At 48.7% G+C, this 25226-nt stretch overlaps 1 protein-coding gene across 5 annotated transcripts in view; it reads right to left on the bottom strand.

The window, feature by feature from the left end:
* LOC140455473 (class I histocompatibility antigen, F10 alpha chain-like) overlaps positions 1–23140 on the bottom strand; it is a 73648-nt gene extending 50508 nt beyond the window's left edge. The window contains exons 1-8 of one of the 5 annotated variants that reach the window (XM_072550378.1): positions 22982–23140; positions 18198–18458; positions 13675–13950; positions 13279–13557; positions 11019–11138; positions 10052–10084; positions 9307–9342; positions 8042–8493 (exon numbers count right to left, since the gene is read on the bottom strand). In XM_072550378.1, coding sequence (XP_072406479.1) covers positions 9311–9342; positions 10052–10084; positions 11019–11138; positions 13279–13557; positions 13675–13950; positions 18198–18458; positions 22982–23033 — 1053 coding nt within the window. In that variant the 5' untranslated portion in view covers positions 23034–23140 and the 3' untranslated portion in view covers positions 8042–8493; positions 9307–9310. Of the gene's footprint in view, positions 1–8041; positions 8494–9306; positions 9343–10051; positions 10085–11018; positions 11139–12212; positions 12913–13278; positions 13558–13674; positions 13951–18197; positions 18459–22981 lie in introns of those variants that run through there. The other 4 variants (XM_072550380.1, XM_072550379.1, XM_072550383.1 and 1 more) reach the window with 4 other exon arrangements.
* Between the last annotated feature and the right edge of the window lie 2086 nt (positions 23141–25226).

The following is a 25226-nucleotide window of genomic DNA, read 5'->3' as shown; positions in this document are numbered from 1 at the left end:
ATGAAGATATGAAAATTTGTTGTTGATGGTCACTCCCAGAGGTTTGACACTCTCCACTCGTTCCACCTCTATGCTGTTAATGTTTGTGGGGGATTTGGGGGGGGGGGGGCATGAGTAACATCCCACCGACAGTCAATAATGAGTTCCTTGGTTTTGCCAGCATTGAGAGCTCGGTTGTTCTCAGTGCACCATTTTTTCAGGTCTTCCACTTCCCCATCTGTAGTCTGTTTCATTGCCATCTGAGATTCGGCCGACTGTGGTGGTGTCATCAGCGGACTTGTAAATAGAATTAGTCTGGTATTTGGTGACGCAGTGATGGGTATACAGTGAGTACAGTAGGGGGCTGAGTGTAGACCCCTGGGGGACTCCAGTGTTGAGTGTTAATGAGGATGAAATATTGTTCCCAATCTTCACTGATTGTGGCCTGTGGGTCAGGAAAGTGAGGATCCAGGTGCAGAGAGTGGAGCTCAGTCTGAAATCACTAAGTTTAGTCATCAGTCTCGAGGGGATGATAGTGTTGAAGCCTGAACTGTAGTCAACGAGTAGGATTCTTACGTAGCTGCTCTTGGTGTCAAGATGGTCTAGGGAGGAGTGAAGGGCAAGTGATATGGCATCTGATGTGGATCTGTTGGTCCGATAGGCAAATTGGAGTGGGTCGAGAATTGTGGGGAGGCTGGAGTTGATTAATGCCATGACCAGCCTTTCAAAGCACTTCATGCCCACCGAAGTTAGGGCCAGTGGGCAGTAATCATTGAGACAGGCAGCATGAGCCTTCTCAGGCACAGGGATGATGTTGGCCCCCTCTTGAAACAGGCAGGGGACAGTGGCCTGCTCCAGGGAGAGGTTGTAGATGTCCGAGAAGACCTCTGTCAGTTGCTCTGTGCATGCTCTGAGTGCACGGCCTGGTACTCCGTCTGGTCCCATCGCTTTCCTTGGATTCACACAAAGGAAAACTGATCTGACCTCTGATGCAATGACTATTGGGAAAGGGTCATCAGGACTTGTTGGAATAGGTGTTACCTCTCCTCCAAAATTCTGCCCAAAGCGAGCACAGAAGGTGTTGAGACGATCTGGGAGGGATGTGTCATCGTCTGCTATCTTGCACTGTGTCTTTTTCAAACCTGTGATGTCATTCAGTCTTTGCCATAGTTGCCGGGAGTCTGACAGGGTCTCTAGTTTGGATCAGTTTTGGTCCTTGGCTGTCTTCATGGCTCTGGGAAGGTCACACCTGGATTCCTTATATTTAAGTGGGTCTCCTGATGTGAAGGCCTCACACCTAGTTTTTAGCAGGTTCTGTATGTCCTGATTCATCCAGGGTTTCCTGTTGGGGAACACCCGGATTTAAACACTGTCTTGAGGACATACAGTCAAGACCATCCAGGGGATTGTGTTATAAACCCGACCAAATCCCCTCAAAATATTCAGAAGATAGTCTGGACACTGACTTTTTCTTATTTTAAAGCTCAACATGAGATGCTACATTCCAGATGCAATTTGATTGGTCAAACTACCGGATTTAAAGCAGAACACACTTTATTCACCCACTGTAGTCAAAATACAACAAAATACCAACTCTATTAAAAACATAACAGAATAATTGAAGCAATAACTATTAGTAATTAACTGTTCCGAGAGAGTAATATCCCATGCCAGGATTGAACGATTACATTGAGAAGGTGGGACAACCAACTTACATTTCACAGCTTGAACTACACAGAGGATACTGGCAGGTGACTTTAACTGAAAGAGTGAAGGCAATTTTGGCTTATATGACAGCGAGCAGACTTTACCAGTTCAAAGTGATGTCTTTTAATGCGAAAAATGCCAATTTTTGTAGACTAACTAAGAAGGCCATTTTGGGATTGTTCAATTGTGTGGTGTACTTGGATGATCTTGTCATTTTCAGACACATGTAGAAGGATCATTTGGAGTATCTCTCAGAATTATTTAATCAACTTCAGAAGGCGTGCTTGGTGTTAAACCTGGTGAACAGTGAGTTCACAAAAATCCAAGTCATGTTCTTCCAGCATATCATTGGACAGATGGTCCCATAAGCTGTGAAAGGAAAGGGTTATGGGGAGGTTTCCACACAATCGACAAAAAGAGGGCTGAGGAGTAGCAGATGGAGTTTAATTCGGATAAATGTGAGGTGTTGCATTTTGGGAAAACAAATCTCGGCAGGATGTATACACTGAATGGTAAGGTCCCAGGGAGTGTTGCTGAACAAAGAGACCTTGGAGTGCAGGTTCATAGCTTCTTGAAAGTAGAGTTACAGGTAGATAGGATACAGAAGGCGTTTGGTATGCTTTCCTTTATTGGTCAGAATATTGAGTACAGGGGTTGGGAGGTCATGTTGCAGCTGTACAGGACATTGGTCAGGCCACTTTTTCAATATTACATACAATGATGGTCTCCGTCCTTTCAGAAAGATGTTGTGAAACTTGAAAGGCTTCAGAAAAGATGTATAAGGATGGGACCAGGGTTGGAGGACTTGAGCTATAGGGAGAGGCTGAACAGGTTGGGGCTGTTTTCCCTGGAGCGTTGGAGGCTGTGGGGTGACCTTATAGAGGTTTACAAAATTATGAGGGGCATGGATAGGATAAATAGACATGGGCTAGAGGAGTCCAGAACTAGAGGGCATAGGTTTAGGGTGAGAGGGGAAAGATATAAAAGAGATCTCAAGGGCAACGTTTTCACATGGAGTATGTTACGTGTATGGAATGAGCTGCCAGAGGAAGTGGTGGAGGCTGGTACAATTGCATTTAAAAGCCATCAGGAAGGTTAAATGAACAGGAAGGGTTTGGAGGGATGTGGGCCGGGTGCTGGTAAGTGGGACTGGATGATGTCAAGATAACTGGTCAGCGTGGATGTGTTGGACCGAACTGTCTGTTTCTGTGCTGTATATCTCTATGAATCTGTAACCGGTTTTTATCGAATGATTGAGATATATTTTTCTTGGGAATGTGCTTCCACAAATTGAACAGTGGATCCCAGATCCACCAGAGTCAGAATCCTGATTCTTCAGGTGAGACTTTCCCCAGGAGTGTCTCCATCCAGTGTCAGCAAGGTGATGGCTCTCAGAGTCGAAGGGATCTTCAGGGCTGGTTTCCCTCCCCCTTTCTCATCTTCAACAACTTGTTCCCAATGACAGACATCTGTGTTGCTTTGTGTCAGAGTCACTTTTAAACAGACATTATAATCTGACTGTTCACTCTGAAATTCCCCAGATAAGACCATCTTCAGGATTGGATCCTCAGACACTGGAACCCCATGAGCTGAACATTGTCACCGTGATTCATGGTCAGAGCATCGATAGCTGGCAGCTCAGCTTTTCGATGGACTTCAGTGTCAGGATCTTGTTGAACCACCTGATCTCCATTGGCAGTGTCAGGTAGCTCAGGGGAAAGTGATTCCAGATCATAATGTGGTCTGAATACATGATCCACATTTCACAGACAGAGAGCAGGATCCTGTCAGTAGGTGGATTGCACAGAGTGAGAGAGAAAAGGCAGATAATGAAAGGGAGGTGGACAGATATAGGTCAGTGTTAGATGTGTCAGTGTGCACTCATACACAGCTCACTCAGGAGTGTAGAAAGATATACACGGATGGGGATAAGTACAAAGGCAGAGACAAATGTTTGCACCCACACACAACATACTGATGGACATACACAAACAGATATAGATACAGTGTTAGATAAAGATATCCAGTGATGGTTCATTATCTGGATGGTGTTGGTCCTTCATTGTGCAATGATTGAGATGTTAGGAAGGTAAAATTCCAGTCTATCACAGAGTGGTACCCAGACCTCATTAACCTAGAGCTCTTCAAGAACACTTACAGGGCTGTTTGAAGGAATTGACACCATGAACCATTGACCTTTCAGACACGTAGGGTAAGATGGATATTCCCCATAGCTCCTCCAGTTCCATCTGAGAGATTAAATATGACCATCCTCTTTCCTGGTTGGAATCTCCAGGACCTGGTTGGTCAAGTGGTTAGTTGAGGAAAACCATATGAGAAGCTAATGAGAACAGGCTCTTGTTTTAAACAGGACTGAGTTTACTTCATGGTAACAGCTCGGTCCAGGATACACTGGCGTGGGGGGTGGGGGGGGAACATTGTTTTAAAGACGATAAGGGAGCTATCCATGCTGGGTCTCACCCCTTCAACATCCACATCTGATCTCTTCACCCAAGTCCATGTGACATCATCATATTGGGCAGTGCTTAATGTACTCCTCAGCATTAACCCTTTCAGAGCCAACCCTCATTCACCAATAATACGTGAGACCCAGAGTGGGGCATTTCATGGAAAGGGATTTCAAGTCCCATAGATGCTGAATGAAGCAGGGTCTTTGTCTGCAGCCGTCCCACCACACCACAGGAAGAGATTGATGACCTTATAAAACCCATTGAGTGAGCTGTCTGATTAACGTGATGTGTATATTGTAAAATATAAAGGGACTATCCCGATGTACCGTCACCTCCCCCAGTTGGAAGGACTGAGCCATATGTTTACTGTAAGAGGGGGATCCCAGGGTCCTAGTGCTGTCCAGATGCTCTTTGAGCTGGTGGGGGAGGCCTCTTCTCAGCCCCAGCCTTACTGGCTCAGAGCCTGAACCTCAGCCTGACTGTGCTGGAGCTTCCCCGTCACTGGGACCGAGTCATCACTTTGCACTTGTTCCATTTTTCTGCTTCTGCAGCTTCACATCAAACAATGGATCAAATTTCTCAACAAATAGGGTGCAGTCTCCAAAGATTGTTGTATTACTGGTTTTTCCAGTTTGTAAACAGAAGCTGTTTCCCCTCAGAGTGTTTAATTCCCAGTTCCTGATTGGAACAGGGACAGTGTATTCCCAGAATGTTGTGATCCTTTCCTTTCCCTCCCTGTGTTTTCCCTGAGTCTTTCCCGATGAGTACAGAATTCAGCTTTCCATTCTCTCTCTGGGAACTGGGAGATTAAAGGCCATTCACGAATCACAGAATCCCTACAGTGTGGAAACAGGCCATTCATCCCATTGAGTCGACACCAACCCTCTCAAGATTTTCCCACCCAGACCTATCCCTCTATTCCATCCCGTAACCCTGCATGTTCCATAGCTATTCCACATCCCTGGACACTGTGGGCAATTGAGCATGACCAATCCACCCAGGGTGCACCTGTTCGACTGTGGCAGGAAACTGGAGCACCCGGAGGAACCCCATGCAGACTCAGGGAAACTCCACACAGACAGTCACCCAAGGCTGGAATCAAACTCAGGTCCCTGGTGCTGTGAGGCAGAAGTGCTAACCACTGAGGCATGGTGCCACCCTGGGTCATGGGTCACAGGTCAGTATCAGTCACTGCTAACTCTGGGCTGGCTGGGAATCCCATGGACACTGGTGTTCTTCCTGGGACTGAGTCTAATTCAGGACACAGTCACAGGGGAGACAGTCAGACCCTGGGGGTGGGGGGAGTGTGGAAGGGGAGAGTGCAGAGAGAGAAACAACTAGGCTCAACTCCAGGGTCAAGGTTCTGGGTCATGTGAAAAGGAGAATTGGGCTATTCTACCAGGGAAGGAAGCACTTCATGGGATTTATAAAACATTAAACAGTCTGGAAAATGGAAATTTTAGATTGGTTTTAAACTAAACCGAGAGATTCAGAACAGGAGGACACAGTTACAGTGAGAGAGATTCTTCACCCAGTCAGTGATCAATGAGCTAAACCTGACAGAGAGTGTAATGTGAGGGAACATGGAGTGGATTAATTACAGAGAGTCAGGTTGGCCTGTGCGCTATTGTGGAAAGGAGTTATTACAGAGTCACATCATCATAGAGAATCCGATATGGGGTTTGGTGGGAAGAGTCGGCTCGAGAGAGCAAACTGTGGGGGTGAGGGGTGGGGGTGGGATTGATGGTGAGAGTCAGAAACAGACAACCCAGTATTGGCGGGGGGAGGGGGATTGATGGTGAGAGTCAGGTACAGAGAACCCAGTGTGAGGGGGGGGGGAAGGGGGGATTGATGGTGAGAGTCAGGTACAGAGAACCCAGTGTGGGGGTGGGGTGGTTACAGCCCATTCTCTGCACTCTGCTCCTACCAATAACCATCATATGGGAACACATTTCCCCGTTAAACCTCATGGCACACCCCCTCCCTCCCCTTCTGTAGGATTTGAACAGGTCGAGCAGATGAAGACTGTGTGTCCATGAGGTCATCAACACCAGCGGAACTGCCATCCAATACAAACTGTCACCTCATGGCTCAACCCAACCCCCAGTCTCTCATTACCACCAAGCCAGGGGACCAATCCCAGTTCAATGAGGAATGTGGGAGGGATCGCAGGAGCAGGACCAGGGAGAGATGAAAAGTGATGTCTTTTTTATTCACTGGAGGGATGTGGGAATCACTGGCTGCTGGAATTTATTTCCCGTCCCTAACTGTCCTTGAGAAGGTGGGGGTGAGCTACCTTCCTGAACAGCAGCAGTTCATGTGGTGGTGGGAGGGAATTCCAGGATTTTGACCCAGTGACAGTGAACCAAGTGCAATATACTTCCAACTCAGGATGGTGTGTGGCTTGGAGGGGAACTTGTAAGTGATGGTGTTGGTCAGTGAAGTGACAGATCAGGACTGATTGTGCAGTAAACAGCAGAGGGAGCAGAGTCAGAACTTAGTGATTCCACAACCGATAGATAAGATCAAAGCTCTGCTGTCCTGTCACATCCAGGTGTGAACATTGAACAACTCCCTGGAGGAGAAAGAGGCTTCTCATTCTGGAATGATACTTTGGTCACTGGATTCCTTCTCCAGAGACAATAACCATGTATCACACCTCCCCCCAGTTTTTGTATTGATTCTGTTTTTGTGGGATGTGGGTGTCTCTGACTGGCCAGCATTTATTACCCGTCCCTAGTTGCCCTTGAGAAGGTGGTGGTGATCTGCCTTCTTGAACTGCTGCAGTCTCCCTCCTGTGGGTTGAGCCACAATGCCATGAGGGAGGGAAATCCAGGATTTTGACCAGCAATAGTGAAGTAATGGTGATATATTTCCGAGTCAGGATGGTGAGTGGCTTGGAGGGGAACATGAAGGTGGTGGTGTTCCCATATATCTGCTGACCTTGACCTTCCAGATGGAGGTGGTTGTGGATTTGGAAGGCACTGTTGAAGGATCTTTGATGAATTTCTGTAGATAGCAAACACTGCCGTAACTGAGTGTCTATCACTTGTTGCTTATGTTATTTGACATGCAAGTCATCCTGTTTGGTGGCTTCACCAGGTTGGCACCTCATCTTCAGGTACGTCTGGTGCTGCTCCTGGCATGCCCTCCTGCACTCCCCATTGAACCAGGGTTGATCCCCTGACTTGGTGTTAATGGTTCAGTGGGGGCTATGCCAGACTATGAGGTTACAGATTGTGCTGGAGTATGGTTCTGCTGCTGTTGGTGGCCCACAGTGCCTCCTGTATATCCAGGCTTGAGCTGCTAGATCTGATCCAAGTCTGTTCCATTTAGCACAGTGATAGTGCCACACAATATGATGGAGGTTATTCCCAATGTGACTGTGGGACTTTGCCTCCACAAGGACAGTGCGATGGTCTTCTCACTGAGACTGTCATGGACATTTGCACCTGCAGCTGGCAGATTGGAAAGATGGAATCAAGTATGATGTTCCCTCTTGTTGGTTCCCTCACTACCTGCTGCAGACCCAGTCTAGCAGCTATGTCCTTTAGTACAAGTCTGATTTTGATCATCAAACCCACCACACACACTCACATCCTCAGGGAATATCGATGGAATGGAAACGATCTCCAGAATCTCCATCAGGTTCTCACACAATCTCCATTCCCTCACACTTGTGTGTTCCCACTCTCTGGGAATGGATTTTCCCTGATTGTGTTGATGTGTATGGAGTTATCATTTGGCTGATGGATATGATCTTAACTCCCCCAGTTCACATTGAATTGGAGCTCAGCAACTGCTGATTCCAACAGCCACAAGCTGCTGCTGTGTAAATGAATATAATTATTCTTGTGAAATATTGATAAAAATATCACAATAAGTAAGTCAATAAATAACTTTTAATGATTACAAATGACACATATTGGTGATTGTAGTTAAATAATGGTGATAAGTCGTGATAGATTTTAGTATTCAACAATAACTCAGATTTATAATATTTATATAGTTATTTAAGAATTAGAATATGTAAAACTGATATTTATATACAGAAATTTACATAACATTTGAAATTTGTTACGGTCAGATGAAAAATCGATTTCTTTCAATGTAAAAACTGTCTCCGAGATCCCTCAGGACATTGCTTCATTTCAGGTCAATCACTGACCCACTGAAGACAGTGAGGATGAGAAAGTGTGAGGGAGGAACCATCTGTGAAGATCCCTCTGACGGTGACACTGCTCACATTTCTGAGACGGGATGGAAACATGACTTCAGAAGATCTCACTTGAAGAACCAGGATCCAAATCTGGGGAAGTGGGATCCACTGCTCAATCTGTGGAAACACATTCCCAGAAAAATTGATTTCAGTCCTGAAGGAATTGAGTGTGAACAATGAGCTGTAATTCTGTGTGTCTGCTGTGACATGGAAGGATAGACAATGATGTCCATGATCATACTGGAACAGGAGCATTCCGTTATTCCACAATGAGGCTTCGGGAATATCCTGCAGTGGGGCCCAGGAAACCCACAAGGTCAGGAATGGAGAGACATGAGGCAATCACTTCAGGGTGGGGAGGGGAGGGGAATTAGTCTGACAGGGTTGAATAGTGTCTAGGAGGGTGGGACAGTGTCAGGAGGGGAGGGGAATTAGTCTGACAGGGTTTAACAGTGACTGGGAGGGTGGGACAGGGTCAGGAAGGGAGGGGAATCAGTCTGACAGGGTTTAACAGTGACTGGGAGGGTGGGACAGGGTCAGGAAGGGAGGGGAATCAGTCTGACAGGGTTTAACAGTGACTGGGAGGGTGGGACAGGGTCAGGAGGGGAGAGGAATCAGTCTGACAGGGTTTAACAGTGACTGGGAGGGTGGGACAGGGTCAGGAGGGGAGAGGAATTAGTCTGACAGGGTATAACAGTGACTGGGACGGTGGGACAGGGTCAGGAGGGGAGGGGAATTAGTCTGACAGGGTTTAACAGTGTCTGGGAGGATGGGACAGGGTCAGGAGGGGAGGGGAATTAGTCTGACAGGGTTTAACAGTGACTGGGAGGGTGGGACAGGGTCAGGAGGGACGTGCAAATGTTACAAATAAATCTAGAGAATCTAAATCTAAATTAATTTCAGTAAGAGAAAAGATGACATGTCACTTACTGAATCATGAAGAAGCTGCACCAGAGTCATCAGAAGCTGAGAAAATAAATGCGAGAAGTTATATCAAATATAAAATGAGACAGTGAGATATTCTCTATCACTCACTGGACCCAGGATTTAATCGCCCTCAGCATTAAGTAACCAGACTCTCCGAGCACCCCCCAGTGGGAATTAAGGGTGAGCGAGTGGAGGGAGGGGCAGTGGGGGAAGAGAATGGAGGGTGACAATTCGAAGGAGAGACACTGGGGACATGGAGTAGAGAAACCGGACGATAAGAGAGTGTTGGCTGAGAAACAGCATTGTGAGGAGATGGACCCATCACCCTGAGCAACACCCAGGCAAATATAACTCTACACTCGAATAGGGGCCGCACGGTGGCTCAGTGGTTAGCACTGTTGCCTCACAGCACCAGGGGCCCGGGTACAATTCCCACCTCGGGTGACAGTGTGGAGTTTGCACATTCTCCCTGTGTCTGTGTGGGTTTCCTCCGGGTGCTCCGGTTTCTGCCCACAATCCAAAGGTGTGTAGGTCAGGTGAATGGGCCATGTTACATTGCCCATAGTGTGAGGTGTGTTAGTCAGGGGTAAGTATAGGGTAGGGGAATGGGTCTGGTTGGGTTACTCTTTGGAGGGTCTGTGTGGACTTGTTGGGCTGAACGGCCTGTTTCCACACTGTAGGGAATCTACTCTACACCTCCCATTACCTTCTCCATCATTCCCAACACTCTGTCCCCTCAGTCACTTACTGGGAGCTGTTGTGTAGGTCCCACTTGGTGAACCTGCAGAAACAAAATAAATGTCCATTAGGATGGGGAATAATCCATTCTCAGAGAGTGAGAACACAACAAGTGTGAGGGAATGGAGATCGATGGGGGGGTGTTGGTATTGGACTCGTGTGAACACAGTCAGAAATCACACACGGCCCCAAGTTACAGTCCAACAGGTTTGTTTGAAATCACAAGCTTTCTGAGCGTAGCCCCTTCCTCAGGTGAAGTGAGAGAGAAGCACACAGACACCGAATTTATCAGCAGGGAGATCAATGGGCAGAGAGATCAAAAGATCATCCAAATGGGGTGAGTGGAGTCTCTGCAGGTGATCACAAATGTCAGATGGTGGGAGGAAAGTTTCAACAGCTGGATAACAAGAGAAGGGATGACCCAGAATCCCATTAAATGAGGCAGAGAGATCATTCCAAAACATTAAAAATATAGTGGTACTGGAGACAAACCAAATGCCTGGAATAACATGATCGGTATCAGAGTCACACGCCGAGGGTCAAACCAAAGTAATAAGTCATCCAAAACTGCACAAACTAATTAAGGGAGAGAGATCTTCAAAATGTATCAAGGAGATGGTACCCAAACAAGACAGGAAGGAAGGTTTTACAGAGATTGAGTCAGAAATCCTCATTCCCATACTCCCCTCCATCCTTACAATTTATGGAGATGCAGAAAATCCCTTCCATTCCATTAATATTCAGTCAGTGAGGATCTGATTGGGTGCAGAGGGTTTAATGAATAATATTAGACCTGGTCTGGGCTGATCACACAAAGGAAAATCAGACTGGGAACGAGACGTGTTTATACATGTGTATCTGTGTGTGGGGAGTCAGTCACTTTCATTCCACACAGTGCCCTGTACTCCTAATACTGGAGATTCCCACACACTCACCCTGTCCCCTCAGTTCCACATTCCCCTCTCTCTGATTCTTACCTCTCCGTGACCTTTTCCAGATGATTATTCCGACTATCCCGACAATTACAACCAATAGAATGACCATTGATACAGTGAGAATTCCAAGTTGGGAATGCAGCCAATTGCTTTTCAGATTTTCTGAAACACATTGGAAATATATCAGGATTCTCTCTGTTCCTGGATTTATTTCTAGCTCTGTGTTGATTGGGAGCAATTATAACCCTCCGAGCTGTTGGGAATTGTTGGGATTGGTTGAAATGCGGGTTTGACCCTCTCCCGATTTCACTCTCCAGTGAAGTCACCAAGGATCCCATTGATATGGGTTTAAACATCGTGTTGTACCTGTCCTGGGGGCTACATCCCCAGACAGTTCAGTTCCCATTCTCCCCGATATCTCTGTGTCCTGTCCTTACTAGTGCTGGTGGGGTAGATCGGCCTTGGGTGAGGTGAAGGAGTGAGTGAATGGTTGGAGAGGTGTAGTTAGGTGTCCCAGAAAGGCACTTTCTCAGTGGTTGGGCAAGGGGCAGTTTGGGAACTCACTGGTGATTGTTGGGGATGTTGAGTACCAATGGAATGGGGTTTGGGTGCCACAGTGGGCTGGTGAGGGGGCCTTGTTAGGTATCCAGTTGTGGAGTTCTGTGTTGTGTCCCAGTTGTCTGTCCAGGGTGATGCACTGTGAGTCTGACAGACGTCTGGAGGCGGTGAGCTGGTGTTGGTGCTGGGGAAAGGTCAAGTGTTGGTTGCAGAATGTCAGGTCATGGGTTTGAGGGGATGGAGTCAAACAGTTAGAGTCACACAACAAGTGTGTGTGTTCAGTCCAACTTGCCCACACTGACCAGATATCCTCATCAGTGTGTGAATGGAGGGTTCAGCAGTACGTTTGGAGATGGTCAGTTTTCTAGTTCTCTGGTGTTAGGGACCAGACCAGGCCCCCTCAAAATATTTGAAGAAGGTAGCCTAGATTTGAACGGTTTCTTATTTTAAAACTGGATGGGAAGTGTAGTGTTCCAGATGCAATGCAAGTGTTCAAACAACTCAATGTTAAGCAAAACACAATTTATTTAAACGCTCTAATTTAAATACAAACAAAAGATAAAGGAATTTTGAATAACTTAACAATTGAAAAATGGAACCGAATATAGTACCTATTATTAATTGACTATTCCAATTGTTACATCTCATAAACACCTTGGCAAAAAGGTAAATTCAGTCACAGATTCTTACATGAGTTCTCCAATCCCAGAGGAAACAATATCAAGAAAAAAATGCAGAGAGTAGTAGCCAGGTAACATTCACTGAAGCTGCCAACTCTTTTGAGAACCCAAAGGCTTCTGATGCAGCTGAAAAAAAAAACAAACTGAGGGATCTGTTTCTATGAGAGCTGGCCACACCCATTCAGACTGCTTCTATTGTTCCATCTTAAAAAAAACTCCAAGGCCTCACAACATGTTTCCCTCAGTCATCACCAGCAGCATGTTTGGTGCCTCTGCCTTACAACCTCTCTTCAACACAAAAACTAGGACACCAACAACCTTTTAAAGTGGCAGCATCATCACACTAGGAGTTAAAGAAGCTTCTAATCCCTAACCTCAGAACCTGAGATCTTTCCAGAGGTTACCAATGCTCGGTAATTGTCCATCGGAAGTTGAAACTTCCCGGACAAATCCCATTCAGTGAGTCAGGAATTCTGAGGGGTCCAGACCCTCCTCTCTCAGGGTGTGTCCAGTCTCTGACTGTCTGGCTACTGGACAATCGGTGCCCATGTCTGGTGCTGAAGCCTGGAATACAAGGGAATCTTCTTGTAATCCTGGTGAGATTATTCCGGAGTGAAATTGATGAGTACTTCACCAATAACAGGGCTGTGGGAATCTGGAATCCCCAAAAGGCTCTGGAAGTTTGGGATTCGGAGACCCTGTCAAACTTAGAATTGAAATCTTTAACTCAATTGAGACCAACATGACATATCAACACAGAGAACAAGGTGGGTAGTTGCAAACAAGGAAGTAAAAAAGTGTCCTCTAAATGGTTTCATCTGTCACATGTATACACACACACACAGACACACACAGACACACACACACACAGAGACACACACACACAGAGACACACACACACATAGACACACACACAGACTCTGGATTAGTGGTGCTGGAAGAGCACAGCAGTTCAGACAGCATTGGATGAGCAATAAAATCAACGTTTCGGGCAAAAGCCCTTCGTCGGGAATAAAGGCAGAGAGCCTGAAGGATGGAGACACACAGACTCTCCAGTCTCTTACCCCACTGATAGAGCTGGGCCTCTGCCAGGCTGCTGTGTTCAATTTGACAGGAGTATTGATCCTCATCCCCAGCATTGATCTCAATCTCTTTCTGAATCTGATGGGTCCCATCGTGGTTCGGTCGAACCCCCGAGGAATGTGTCTCAGACATGACCTCTCCATTCCTTCGCCAGGTCACCTCGATGTCTACAGGATCAAACCCAGTGACCAGGCAGGAGAGAGTGAGTGGTTTGTCCTGACCATTGGGCTCCCTCCTGGAGATGAACACTTCAGGCTGAACTGTGATGGGAAAGGGTGAAACCACAAACAAGAGACAGACACTGAATGGAATGGGAGAACGGTTTCATAGATCAGTGAGGTTAGATCAGAACATGGGATCAAAATTGAAATACATACCTTTCCTTGTGAAATAATCCTTTCCAACTTCCAGATATCTGTTTAAATGTTCAACAGATGTTTTTTGCAGATATGATTCCCAATAGTAGTTCCAGGTTTGATCTGAATTCCATTTCTCTTTATTGATCGCTGCAAAGTGGTTTGCAGCAACCCATCTCATTCTGTCTGGTTCTAAACTAATGTGGTCCTTTCCATCAAATCCAAATCTCATCGATCTCTTCACAGAGCCATCTTCACTGACCTCAACAGAATGTATCCATTGGAGAGTGTGAATTCCTGTCAGTGACCAGACAGGGATCAATCATCAATAAATAATAGATAATCACACACTGTCTGATCAGAGGGAAAGGGGATCAAATATCAGATGGAAATAGGGGATGAGGGTCACAGTCTGATCAGAGGGGAAAGGGCTCCAATCTCAAGTTAAAGTTACAGAATTAGTTGACAGTGCCCATTTCACTTTACATTCCAAGGTCAGTGCTGGGGGATGGACTGAGTGGAGTGACCCAGGGGTCAGTGCTGGGGGATGGACTGAGTGGGGTGACCCAGGGGTCAGTGCTGGGGGATGGACTGAGTGGGGTGACCCAGGGGTCAGTGCTGGGGGATAGACTGAGTGGGGTGACCCAGGGGTCAGTGCTGGGGGATAGACTGAGTGGGGAGACCCAGGGGTCAGTGCTGGGGGATGGACTGAGTGGGGTGACCCAGGGGTCAGTGCTGGGGGATGGACTGAGTGGAGTGACCCAGGGGTCAGTGCTGGGGGATAGACTAAGTGGGGTGACCCAGGGGTCAGTGCTGGGGGATGGACTGAGTGGAGTGACCCAGGGGTCAGTGCTGGGGGATAGACTGAGTGGAGTGACCCAGGGGTCAGTGCTGGGGGATGGACTGAGTGGGGTGACCCAGGGGTCAGTGCTGGGGGATGGACTGAGTGGAGTGACCCAGGGGTCAGTGCTGGGGGATAGACTGAGTGGAGTGACCCAGGGGTCAGTGCTGGGGGATGGACTGAGTGGAGTGACCCAGGGGTCAGTGCTGGGGGATAGACTGAGTGGAGTGACCCAGGGGTCAGTGCTGGGGGATGGACTGAGTGGAGTGACCCAGGGGTCAGTGCTGGGGGATAGACTGAGTGGACAGACCCAGGGGTCAGTGCTGGGGGATAGACTGAGTGGAGTGACCCAGGGGTCAGTGCTGGGGGATAGACTGAGTGGAGTGACCCAGGGGTCAGTGCTGGGGGATGGACTGAGTGGAGTGACCCAGGGGTCAGTGCTGGGGGATGGACTGAGTGGGGAGACCCAGGGGTCAGTGCTGGGGGATGGACTGAGTGGGGTGACCCAGGGGTCAGTGCTGGGGGATGGACTGAGTGGAGTGACCCAGGGGTCAGTGCTGGGGGATGGACTGAGTGGAGTGACCCAGGGGTCAGTGCTGGGGGATGGACTGAGTGGGGAGACCCAGGGGTCAGTGCTGGGGGATGGACTGAGTGGGGTGACCCAGGGGTCAGTGCTGGGGGATAGACTGAGTGGGGAGACCCAGGGGTCAGTGCTGGGGGATGGACTGAGTGGGGTGACCCAGGGGTCAGTGCTGGGGGATGGACTGAGTGGGGTGACCCAGGGGTCAGTGCTGGGGGATAGACTGAGTGGGGTGACCCAGGGGTCAGTGCTGGGGGATAGACTGAGTGGGGAGACCCAGGGGTCAGTGCTGGGGGATAGACTGAGTGGAGTGACCCAGGGGTCAGTGCTGGGGGATAGACTGAGTGGAGTGACCCAGGGGTCAGTGCTGGGGGATAGACTGAGTGGGGTGACCCAGGGGTCAGTGCTGGGGGATAGACTGAGTGGGGTGACCCAGGGGTCAGTGCTGGGGGATAGACTGAGTGGGGAGACCCAGGGGTCAGTGCTGGGGGATAGACTGAGTGGAGTGACCCAGGGGTCAGTGCTGGGGGATAGACTGAGTGGAGTGACCCAGGGGTCAGTGCTGGGGGATAGACTGAGTGGGGTGACCCAGGGGTCAGTGCTGGGGGATAGACTGAGTGGAGTGACCCAGGGGTCAGTGCTGGGGGATGGACTGAGTGGGGTGACCCAGGGGTCAGTGCTGGGGGATAGACTGAGTGGGTAGACCCAGGGGTCAGTGCTGGGGGATGGACTGAGTGGGGTGACCCAGGGGTCAGTGCTGGGGGATGGAGTGAGTGGAGTGACCCAGGGGTCAGTGCTGGGGGATAGACTGAGTGGGGTGACCCAGGGGTCAGTGCTGGGGGATGGACTGAGTGGAGTGACCCAGGGGTCAGTGCTGGGGGATAGACTGAGTGGAGTGACCTAGGGGTCAGTGCTGGGGGATAGACTGAGTGGAGTGACCCAGGGGTCAGTGCTGGGGGATAGACTGAGTGGAGTGACCCAGGGGTCAGTGCTGGGGGATAGACTGAGTGGAGTGACCCAGGGGTCAGTGCTGGGGGATAGACTGAGTGGAGTGACCCAGGGGTCAGTGCTGGGGGATAGACTGAGTGGAGTGACCCAGGGGTCAGTGCTAGGGGATGGACTGAGTGGACAGACCCAGGGGTCAGTGCTGGGGGATAGACTGAGTGGAGTGACCTAGGGGTCAGTGCTGGGGGATGGACTGAGTGGAGTGACCCAGGGGTCAGTGCTAGGGGATAGACTGAGTGGAGTGACCCAGGGGTCAGTGCTGGGGGATAGACTGAGTGGAGTGATCCAGGGGTCAGTGCTGGGGGATGGTCTGAGTGGGGAGACCCAGGGGTCAGTGCTGGGGGATAGACTGAGTGGAGTGACCCAGGGGTCAGTGCTGGGGGATAGACTGAGTGGAGTGACCCAGGGGTCAGTGCTGGGGGATAGACTGAGTGGAGTGACCCAGGGGTCAGTGCTGGGGGATAGACTGAGTGGAGTGACCTAGGGGTCAGTGCTGGGGGATGGACTGAGTGGAGTGACCTAGGGGTCAGTGCTGGGGGATGGACTGAGTGGAGTGACCCAGGGGTCAGTGCTGGGGGATAGACTGAGTGGAGTGACCCAGGGGTCAGTGCTGGGGGATAGACTGAGTGGAGTGACCCAGGGGTCAGTGCTGGGGGATGGACTGAGTGGAGTGACCCAGGGGTCAGTGCTGGGGGATAGACTGAGTGGAGTGACCCAGGGGTCAGTGCTGGGGGATAGACTGAGTGGAGTGACCCAGGGGTCAGTGCTGGGGGATGGACTGAGTGGAGTGACCCACGGGTCAGTGCTGGGGGATAGACTGAGTGGACAGACCCAGGGGTCAGTGCTGGGGGATAGACTGAGTGGAGTGACCCAGGGGTCAGTGCTGGGGGATGGACTGAGTGGGGAGACCCAGGGGTCAGTGCTGGGGGATAGACTGAGTGGAGTGACCCAGGGGTCAGTGCTGGGGGATAGACTGAGTGGAGTGACCCAGGGGTCAGTGCTGGGGATGGACTGAGTGGAGTGACCCAGGGGTCAGTGCTGGGGGATAGACTGAGTGGAGTGACCCAGGGGTCAGTGCTGGGGGATAGACTGAGTGGAGTGACCCAGGGGTCAGTGCTGGGGGATAGACTGAGTGGAGTGACCCAGGGGTCAGTGCTGGGGGATAGACTGAGTGGAGTGACCCAGGGGTCAGTGCTGGGGGATAGACTGAGTGGAGTTACCCAGGGGTCAGTGCTGGGCGATAGACTGAGTGGAGTGACCCAGGGGTCAGTGCTGGGGGATAGACTGAGTGGAGTGACCCAGGGGTCAGTGCTGGGGGATAGACTGAGTGGAGTGACCCAGGGGTCAGTGCTGGGGGATAGACTGAGTGGAGTGACCCAGGGGTCAGTGCTGGGGGATAGACTGAGTGGAGTGACCCAGGGGTCAGTGCTGGGGGATAGACTGAGTGGAGTGACCCAGGGGTCAGTGCTGGGGGATGGACTGAGTGGAGTGACCCAGGGGTCAGTGCTGGGGGATGGACTGAGTGGAGTGACCTAGGGGTCAGTGCTGGGGGATGGACTGAGTGGAGTGACCCAGGGGTCAGTGCTGGGGGATGGACTGAGTGGGGAGACCCAGGGGTCAGTGCTGGGGGATGGACTGAGTGGAGTGACCTAGGGGTCAGTGCTGGGGGATGGACTGAGTGGAGTGACCCAGGGGTCAGTGCTGGGGGATGGACTGAGTGGAGTGACCCAGGGGTCAGTGCTGGGGGATAGACTGAGTGGAGTGACCCAGGGGTCAGTGCTGGGGGATGGACTGAGTGGACAGACCCAGGGGTCAGTGCTGGGTGATGGACTGAGTGGAGTGACCCAGGAGTCAGTGCTGGGGGATGGACTGAGTGGAGTGACCCAGGGGTCAGTGCTGGGGGATGGACTGAGTGGAGTGACCCAGGGGTCAGTGCTGGGGGATGGACTGAGTGGAGTGACCCAGGGGTCAGTGCTGGGGGATGGACTGAGTGGAGTGACCCAGGGGTCAGTGCTGGGGGATAGACCGAGTGGACAGATCAAGGGGGGTCAGTGCTGGCAGATGGACCGAGTGGAGTGACCTGGGGGATAATGTGGACAATTGAAGGTGAGATTTTACCTGAAGTCTGGTTTGTCCTTTTCATGATCGATTTCAGATTCTCCTTTGCCAGCCCGGTGTGTGTGATCGCCTGATCTGTAGCATCGTCCCAGAATTTCATACTGAGTGAATCAGCCAGGAACTGCTGCCTGGGGACACAGCGACGGGTATCACTGTCAAAGTAACCTGTTTGTATTCCGTTGACCATCGCAACAACAGTGACTTCAGGGAAATCTTGTTCTCCTGAGACAATTGTATATTTTATAGTTCGAGAGTTAGTCTCTGTAATATAAACAGTTCAAGGAGCTGGTTATCAAACTGCAGAACACGCACTGGAAGGGAAACTGGGACAAGACAGAATGTGGCTGGGGTGGGGGGAGGAAGAAAGACTTGGGGGATAAAGAGAGCCAGACTGGGGAGGGACAGAGATTGGGGAGGGACAGAGACTATATAGAGACTATATAGGGACAGCGAAAATAAATACTGGGGATGGGGGAGAGAGAGACACACTGCGGAGGAACTGGGAAATGAGGAAGAGAGACTGTACAGCATGGAGGAGAGACACTGAGGAGTGAGGAGAGAATGTGGAGGGTTTGGAAATGAGATAAGGAAGGTCAGGGGTGAAGAGAGAGCATTGGGATGAGGACCAAAGAGATTGGGACCTGGAGGAATAGAATGGGAGGGATTACAGATCGAGAAGGGCGAGAGGCAGGCGTAGAAGGCAAAGATATTGCAGGGGAGGGAAAGGGATTGGGAGGAGCAAAGGGACTGATGAGGGGGATAAAGACTGTGAAGGAGGGGGAGAGAGAGATTACACAGGACAGAAAGAAACTGGGATGAGGAGCAGGGGAGGGGTAGAGACCCGGGAGGGAAATGAGACTCTGGGGAAGGTTGGATAAAAGACTGGGGAGGGGATGGGAAAGATGCTGAGGGTAGGGAGGGGATAAGAGCTGGGAGGAGGTGGAGAGACTCAGGAGGGAAAGAAAGAAAGAAAGAAAGAAAGAGACACTGGGGAGGGGAAAGAGAGAGACAGAACAGTGGGAAGGAAGAGAGAGATTGTTGGGGGAAAGCAAGAGACTAGGAAGATTGCTCAATGATTTGGTTGATATTTCCTCGTTCTGCCATTGGATGTTTAAAAATGTCCAATTTCACTTCATTTATCCCTGTCATTTAAACAGGAGCTGTGCCACATCATTTCATTTGGTATTCGAACTGGGGTTTGCTTCATTAATTGGGTGGCACTGGTGTTGGACTGGGTTGGACAAAGTTAAAAATCACACACCACCAGGTTCCAGTCCAATCAGTTTATTTGGAAGCACTAATTTTCGGAGAGCTGCTACTTCATCAGGTGATTGTGGAGAATAAGATTGTAGGACACAGAATTTACAGCAAAAGTTTACAGTGTGATATAACTGAAATCATACATTGAAAAGGACATGGATTGTTTGTTATGTCTCACACACAGACGGACACACACAGACACTCCTACACACACACACAGACACATGTGCGCACACACAGACGGACACACACAGACACTCCTACACACACACACATACACACACACACAGACGGACACACACACACACACACACAGACACTCCTACACACACACAGACACATGTGCGCACACACAGACGGACACACACAGACACTCCTACACACATATACACACACACACACATACAAGTTTGTGGGTGAATTTGTACTTGCAGAATTACATTTTTTTTGCTCAAAAACTGCATAAATCCATGTAAGAGTCTGTCAATCTGTTTTTAAATTTGAATCATTCTGACCATTGTGGCACAGACATTCTCAAACAGGGAGTTTACACCTTCAGTACATTATCCGGGCCAACACGACACCGTTTATTAAAATGCACTTGAGGATGTAACTTCTAAAAAAATTTAAAACACTATTATCCCCTCAAGACTGATGACTAAACTTTGTGATCTCAGACTGAGCCCCACTCTCTGAAACTGACCTGTTTCCTGACCCACAGGCCATAATCAGTGAAGATTGGGGACAATATTTCATCCTCACTAACACTTTATTCTGGAGCCCCAAGGGGTGTGTACTCAGTCCCCGACACTACTCGCTCTATACCAATGACTGCGTCACCAAATACCAGACTAATGCCATTTATAAGTTCGCTGATGATACCACCATAGTCGGTCGAATCTCAGATGGCGACGATACAGACTACAGATGAAAGACCTGGAAAAATGGTGCACTGAGAACAACCGAGCTCTCAATGCCGGCAAAACCAAGGAACTCATTATTGACTTTCGGTGGGATGTTACTCCTGCCCCCCTGCACATTAACAGCACAGAGCTGGAACGAGTGGAGAGTGTCAAGCTCCTGGGAGTGGTCATCCACAACAAGCTTTCTTGGACTCTTCACATGGATGCATTGGTCACAATGGCCCAACAACGTCTCTTCTTCCTCAGGCAGCTGAGGGAATTTGGCATGATGCTCTGCCAACTTTTATAGGTGCGCCATTGAGAGCATTCTGTCTGGATGTATCACTACCTGGTATGGCAACTGTACCATTCAAGATCGGAGACGGTTACAGAGAGTGGTGAACTCGGCCTGGACAATCATAAAGACCAACCTCCCGTCTATAGAATCCATCTACCAGGCCCGCTGTCAAGGAAAGGCCGCCAGCATTCTCAAAGATCCATCCCACCCTGGCAATGTTTTTCTACAACCCCTACCATTGGGGAGAAGGAACAGAAGCCTGAACACATGGACCAGCTGGTTTTGAAACTATTTCAACCCCACTGTTGCTCGAATACTGAATGGACTCACAAACTCTTAACATTCGCCTGTACCTGCGTTTTTGCTTTTGCTGCTGTTTATCTATTATTTACTTAGCTGTGCTACTTAACTCTGATCTGCCTGTATTACTCACAAGACAAAGCTTTCACTGTGCCTTGGTACACGTGGGAATAAATTCAATACAATTTTGCTGTCAGCCCTGAGCTGTTCAGTTCCCTGACAACCAATCACCTTGCTGTTGGCAGGCAGAGGAGCTCTGTCATTACAACTGGCCATGAGGCCACAAACCAATCAGCTTCACTTTAAACCACTCCTCAGCCCCAGTTTGCTGCACATTACTGGAGTACTGATCCGTATGATGTCACTCAGGTTTACCTCATCGAATGTGAGTTCCCTGATTGTGGCTGTTAACTTCATCCAATCAGGGAACCCCAGCTGACAGATATAAACAGGAGGGTCAGGGGTTCTGTTCACTCTAGGAGCTGGCTTTGTGCTAGCTGAGTCACTGTCATGTGCTATGTACCTGTAAATAAAGGGTGACTCCAGTTTGGGGGGAGAAAGTGGAGCCCCACACTAGTGTTCTGGAATTAAACATAGGAAGTCGATACGTAAGAAACAAACAAACGACAGGCAAAAGTAGACATTGGGCCACTTCAAACTGATGCTGGAAGCCTAGTGATGGGAGGTAAGGAAATAGCAGGAGAACTTAACAAGTACTTTGCGTCAGTCTTCACAGTGGAAGACATGAGTAATATCCCAACAATTAAAGGGAGTCAGGGGGCTGAGTGGAGTATGGCTGCCATCACAAAAGAGAAAGTGCTAGAAAAGCTAAAAGGTCTTAAAATTGATAAATCTCCTGGCCCCGATGGGTTACATCCTAGAGTTCTGAGGGAGGTGGCTGAGGAAATAGTGGAGGCGTTGGTTGAGATCTTTCAAAAGTCACTGGAGTCAGGGAAAGTCCCGGATGATTGGAAGATTGCTGTTGTAACCCCCTTGTTCAAGAAAGGATCAAGACAAAAGATGGAAAATTATAGGCCAATTAGCCTAACCTCGGTTGTTGGTAAAATTCTAGAATCCATCATTAAGGATGAGGTTTCTAAATTCTTGGAAGAGCAGGGTCGGATTGGAACAAGTCAACATGGATTTAGTAAGGGGAGGTCGTGCCTGAAAAACCTGTTGGAATTCTTTGAAGAGGTGACAAGTAAGTTAGACCAGGGAAAACCAGTGGATGTGGTCTATCTAGACTTCCAAAAGGCCTTTGATAAGGTGCCACACGGGAGGCTGCTGAGCAAGGTGAGGGCCCATGGTGTTTGAGGTGAGCTACTGGTATGGATTAAGGATTGGCTGTCTGCCAGAAAGCAGAGAGTTGGGATAAAAGGTTCTTTTTCGGAATGGCAGCCGGTGACAAGTGGTGTCCTGCAGGGTTCAACTTTGGGGTCACAGCTGTTCACGTTATATATTAATGATCTGGATGAAGGGACTGGGGGCATTCTAGTGAAGTTTGCCAATGATACAAAGTTAGGTGGACAGGCAGGTAGTACTGAGGAAGTGGGGAAGCTGCAGAAGGATCTAGACAGTTTGGGAAAGTGGTCCAGGAAATGACTGATGGAATTCAACGTGAACAAATGCGAGGTCTTGCACTTTGGAAAAAAGAATACAAGCATGGACTACTTTCTAAACGGTTACCGAGCCAGGTAATGAAACGTCAGGATATCAAACCATCAGCTCAGCGAGCAAACCTACTCCCTAAACCTCAACCTGAGCTACAAACCTTGACAAACCTTGCACTGTTAAGAAGGTTTTAGATTAGGAACCTGGACACAAATCCCATTAGAGTCTCCCAGACTGTGCTGCCTTCAATGTGTAAAAGATCAGGCTGGCTGTATAACAGGCAGCTGGTCAAACATCCCCCATTTCAAACTCTCACCAAGAGATTCACATTCACCCCAGACACTGAGGGAGGGAGAGAGCAAGAGAGAGAGAGAGAGAGAGAGAGAGAATGGAAAGCTGAATTCTGTACTTACCGGGAGAGACCAGGGAAAAACACAGGGAGATGGAGAGAAGGATCAGCAACATTCTGGGAATCCACTCTCCCTATTCCAATCAGGGATTGGGAATAAAAAGTGATTGGAAAATATCTGCTGTTCACAAACTGAAAAATTAACAAACTAAACATTCTTTCCTACCCATGATGCCATTTCCCGATCGACAAAGTAATTTGATCATTTCCTGAACTTGAAGCTGCCGAACCAGTCTCAGTCCCAGTCTCAGTAAAAAACCCAATAAAGAGATGAACAGATTTCTGTCACCAGTTCCCAGGGAGATCAGACACAGACAGGTTGAGTTACTCGCTGTGGAACAGACACAGGGAAAACTGACCTTTCTCCCGTTGGCAGGACACAGGGTGTGGGGTCTTTGTGGGATACCCTTCGGTGGGTCAGGGTGGACTTGTTGGACCAAATGGCCTGTCCCCACACTGTAGGGAGTCTATGAATCTATGATTCTAAAAACAGCCGTCTCATGTTCATATGAACTTGTACCAGAAGCTGAAAGAAAACAATTTCAAAATCTAACGGAAGAACTTGGTCAAAGTTTGAAAAAAATCAAACAAAGTAACATTGTGAAGTGGATAAGACCATGAAAATAAATCAGACACAGATCACAGTCTTGGAGAGACGACTTCGTTGGAGTTCAATAATACCACTTTGTGAAGTAATGAGAACTCATGATGAAGAGCAGAGAGTTAAAACTGCGAAGAATTTCCTTCTGTTATAAAGTGGAGGTTGACCCTGCCCGCCCCCACCCCCCATTCCCCAATCCACAATCCCCAATCCCCAATCCCCAGTCCCCAATCCACAATCCCCAATCCACAATCCCCAATGAGGAGAACCTCACCTCATAATCTGTAAAAGGGATTGCGCAGAGTGGTGTACCTCAGCAACTTCAAGTGGTCCAATAAAATAAATCCCTGACACTCACTTTAAAATCAGCTCGTTACCATCTATTTATCTCACTCGAACAGTGAACAAATTAACTAAACTATTAACAAGCAGAATTAATCCCGATTAACTTCTAACTATTCCCAATTACAGCAAGATTCGGAAGGTATGCTGTTCTAATAAAGAACAGTCCCACTTATACATAAAAAAATTTAGTCCAACTGCTTGTTCTGTGGCGCTGTGGAGTCCGTGGACCATGTATATATTGGGTGTGGGCATTTGCACTCCCTTTTTGATTTTCTTAAAAACCTTCTCCTCTGCTTTTGGTTGCACTTCAGTCCCACGCTCCTGATCTTCGGGCACCCGGTACGGAGGAGGGAGGGCAGGTCCGAAGACCTCCTCGTGGGTCTGCTCCTGGGCCTGGCCAAACTGGCCATCAACAGGTCCAGGCAGCGGGCCGTGGAGGGGGTCGTTAGGGCCGAATGCCTGCCCCTCTTCTGGGGTTACATTAGAGCCCGGATGTCCTTGGAGAAGGAGCACGCGGTGTCCACCAACACCCTGGAGTTGTTCAGGGAGAGGTGGGCGCCGCAGGGAGTGGAGTGCATCATTTCTCCCTCCAACTCTATTTTGATTTAGTCCTTACCCTCCTCTTCACTGTTTTGATCACACAGCATTGCCCTTTTGTTTGAAGGCAGTGCTTGTCACTGGCCACTCGGGTGTTTCCTATCTTCCTGGTGGTGGAAATTGAATAAAGATTCGTGCACTTTGTGTCTTTCACTGTGTCTCACACCTGCACACACACACACCATGGGTGGTGGGGAAAAAAATAAGCACTACCGCAGTTAGGCAGTAGCGCAAAAAAAAATTTAAAAATTTAGTCTCTCAAAATTACATCCATGTCACGTGCCTTCTGGAATGTTCTGTGCCTTCTCCAACAATTCTTCTGTCAGGAATATTAACTAGCTGTACCACTGGTACCATTTTTATTTTAATGGCACTTTCTCTAAGACATAAATAAGGCTGTGAGAGCCAGTGATTCTCTCTTAAGAGCTGAAGGCCGTTGGCTCTGCTGGAGGGCAGTTAGCTCTGGGGTGTTTATCCAACTGCCCCCTACCTTCATCTCCTTGATGACATATCAATATTTCACACAATAGGATTGGTCCTCTGTTGTTAAAATCATCAGCCTTAAATTTAATAGATTTTTGGTATCTAAGTACCTGTTCAAATTAATTAGCTAAATTCAAAAGCCTGTTGTCTTGAAAAAATAACTGGTGTTTAGCCTGCTAACTGTATAGCCTTTCAATATAATGTTTCAATTTGGGTGCTCTCT

The sequence above is a fragment of the Chiloscyllium punctatum genome, chromosome 30 (assembly GCF_047496795.1).
Source record: "Chiloscyllium punctatum isolate Juve2018m chromosome 30, sChiPun1.3, whole genome shotgun sequence".
Lineage (NCBI taxonomy): Eukaryota > Metazoa > Chordata > Chondrichthyes > Orectolobiformes > Hemiscylliidae > Chiloscyllium > Chiloscyllium punctatum.
Note: the sequence above shows the minus strand (reverse complement) of the source record. Positions and strands in the feature narration are given on the sequence as shown.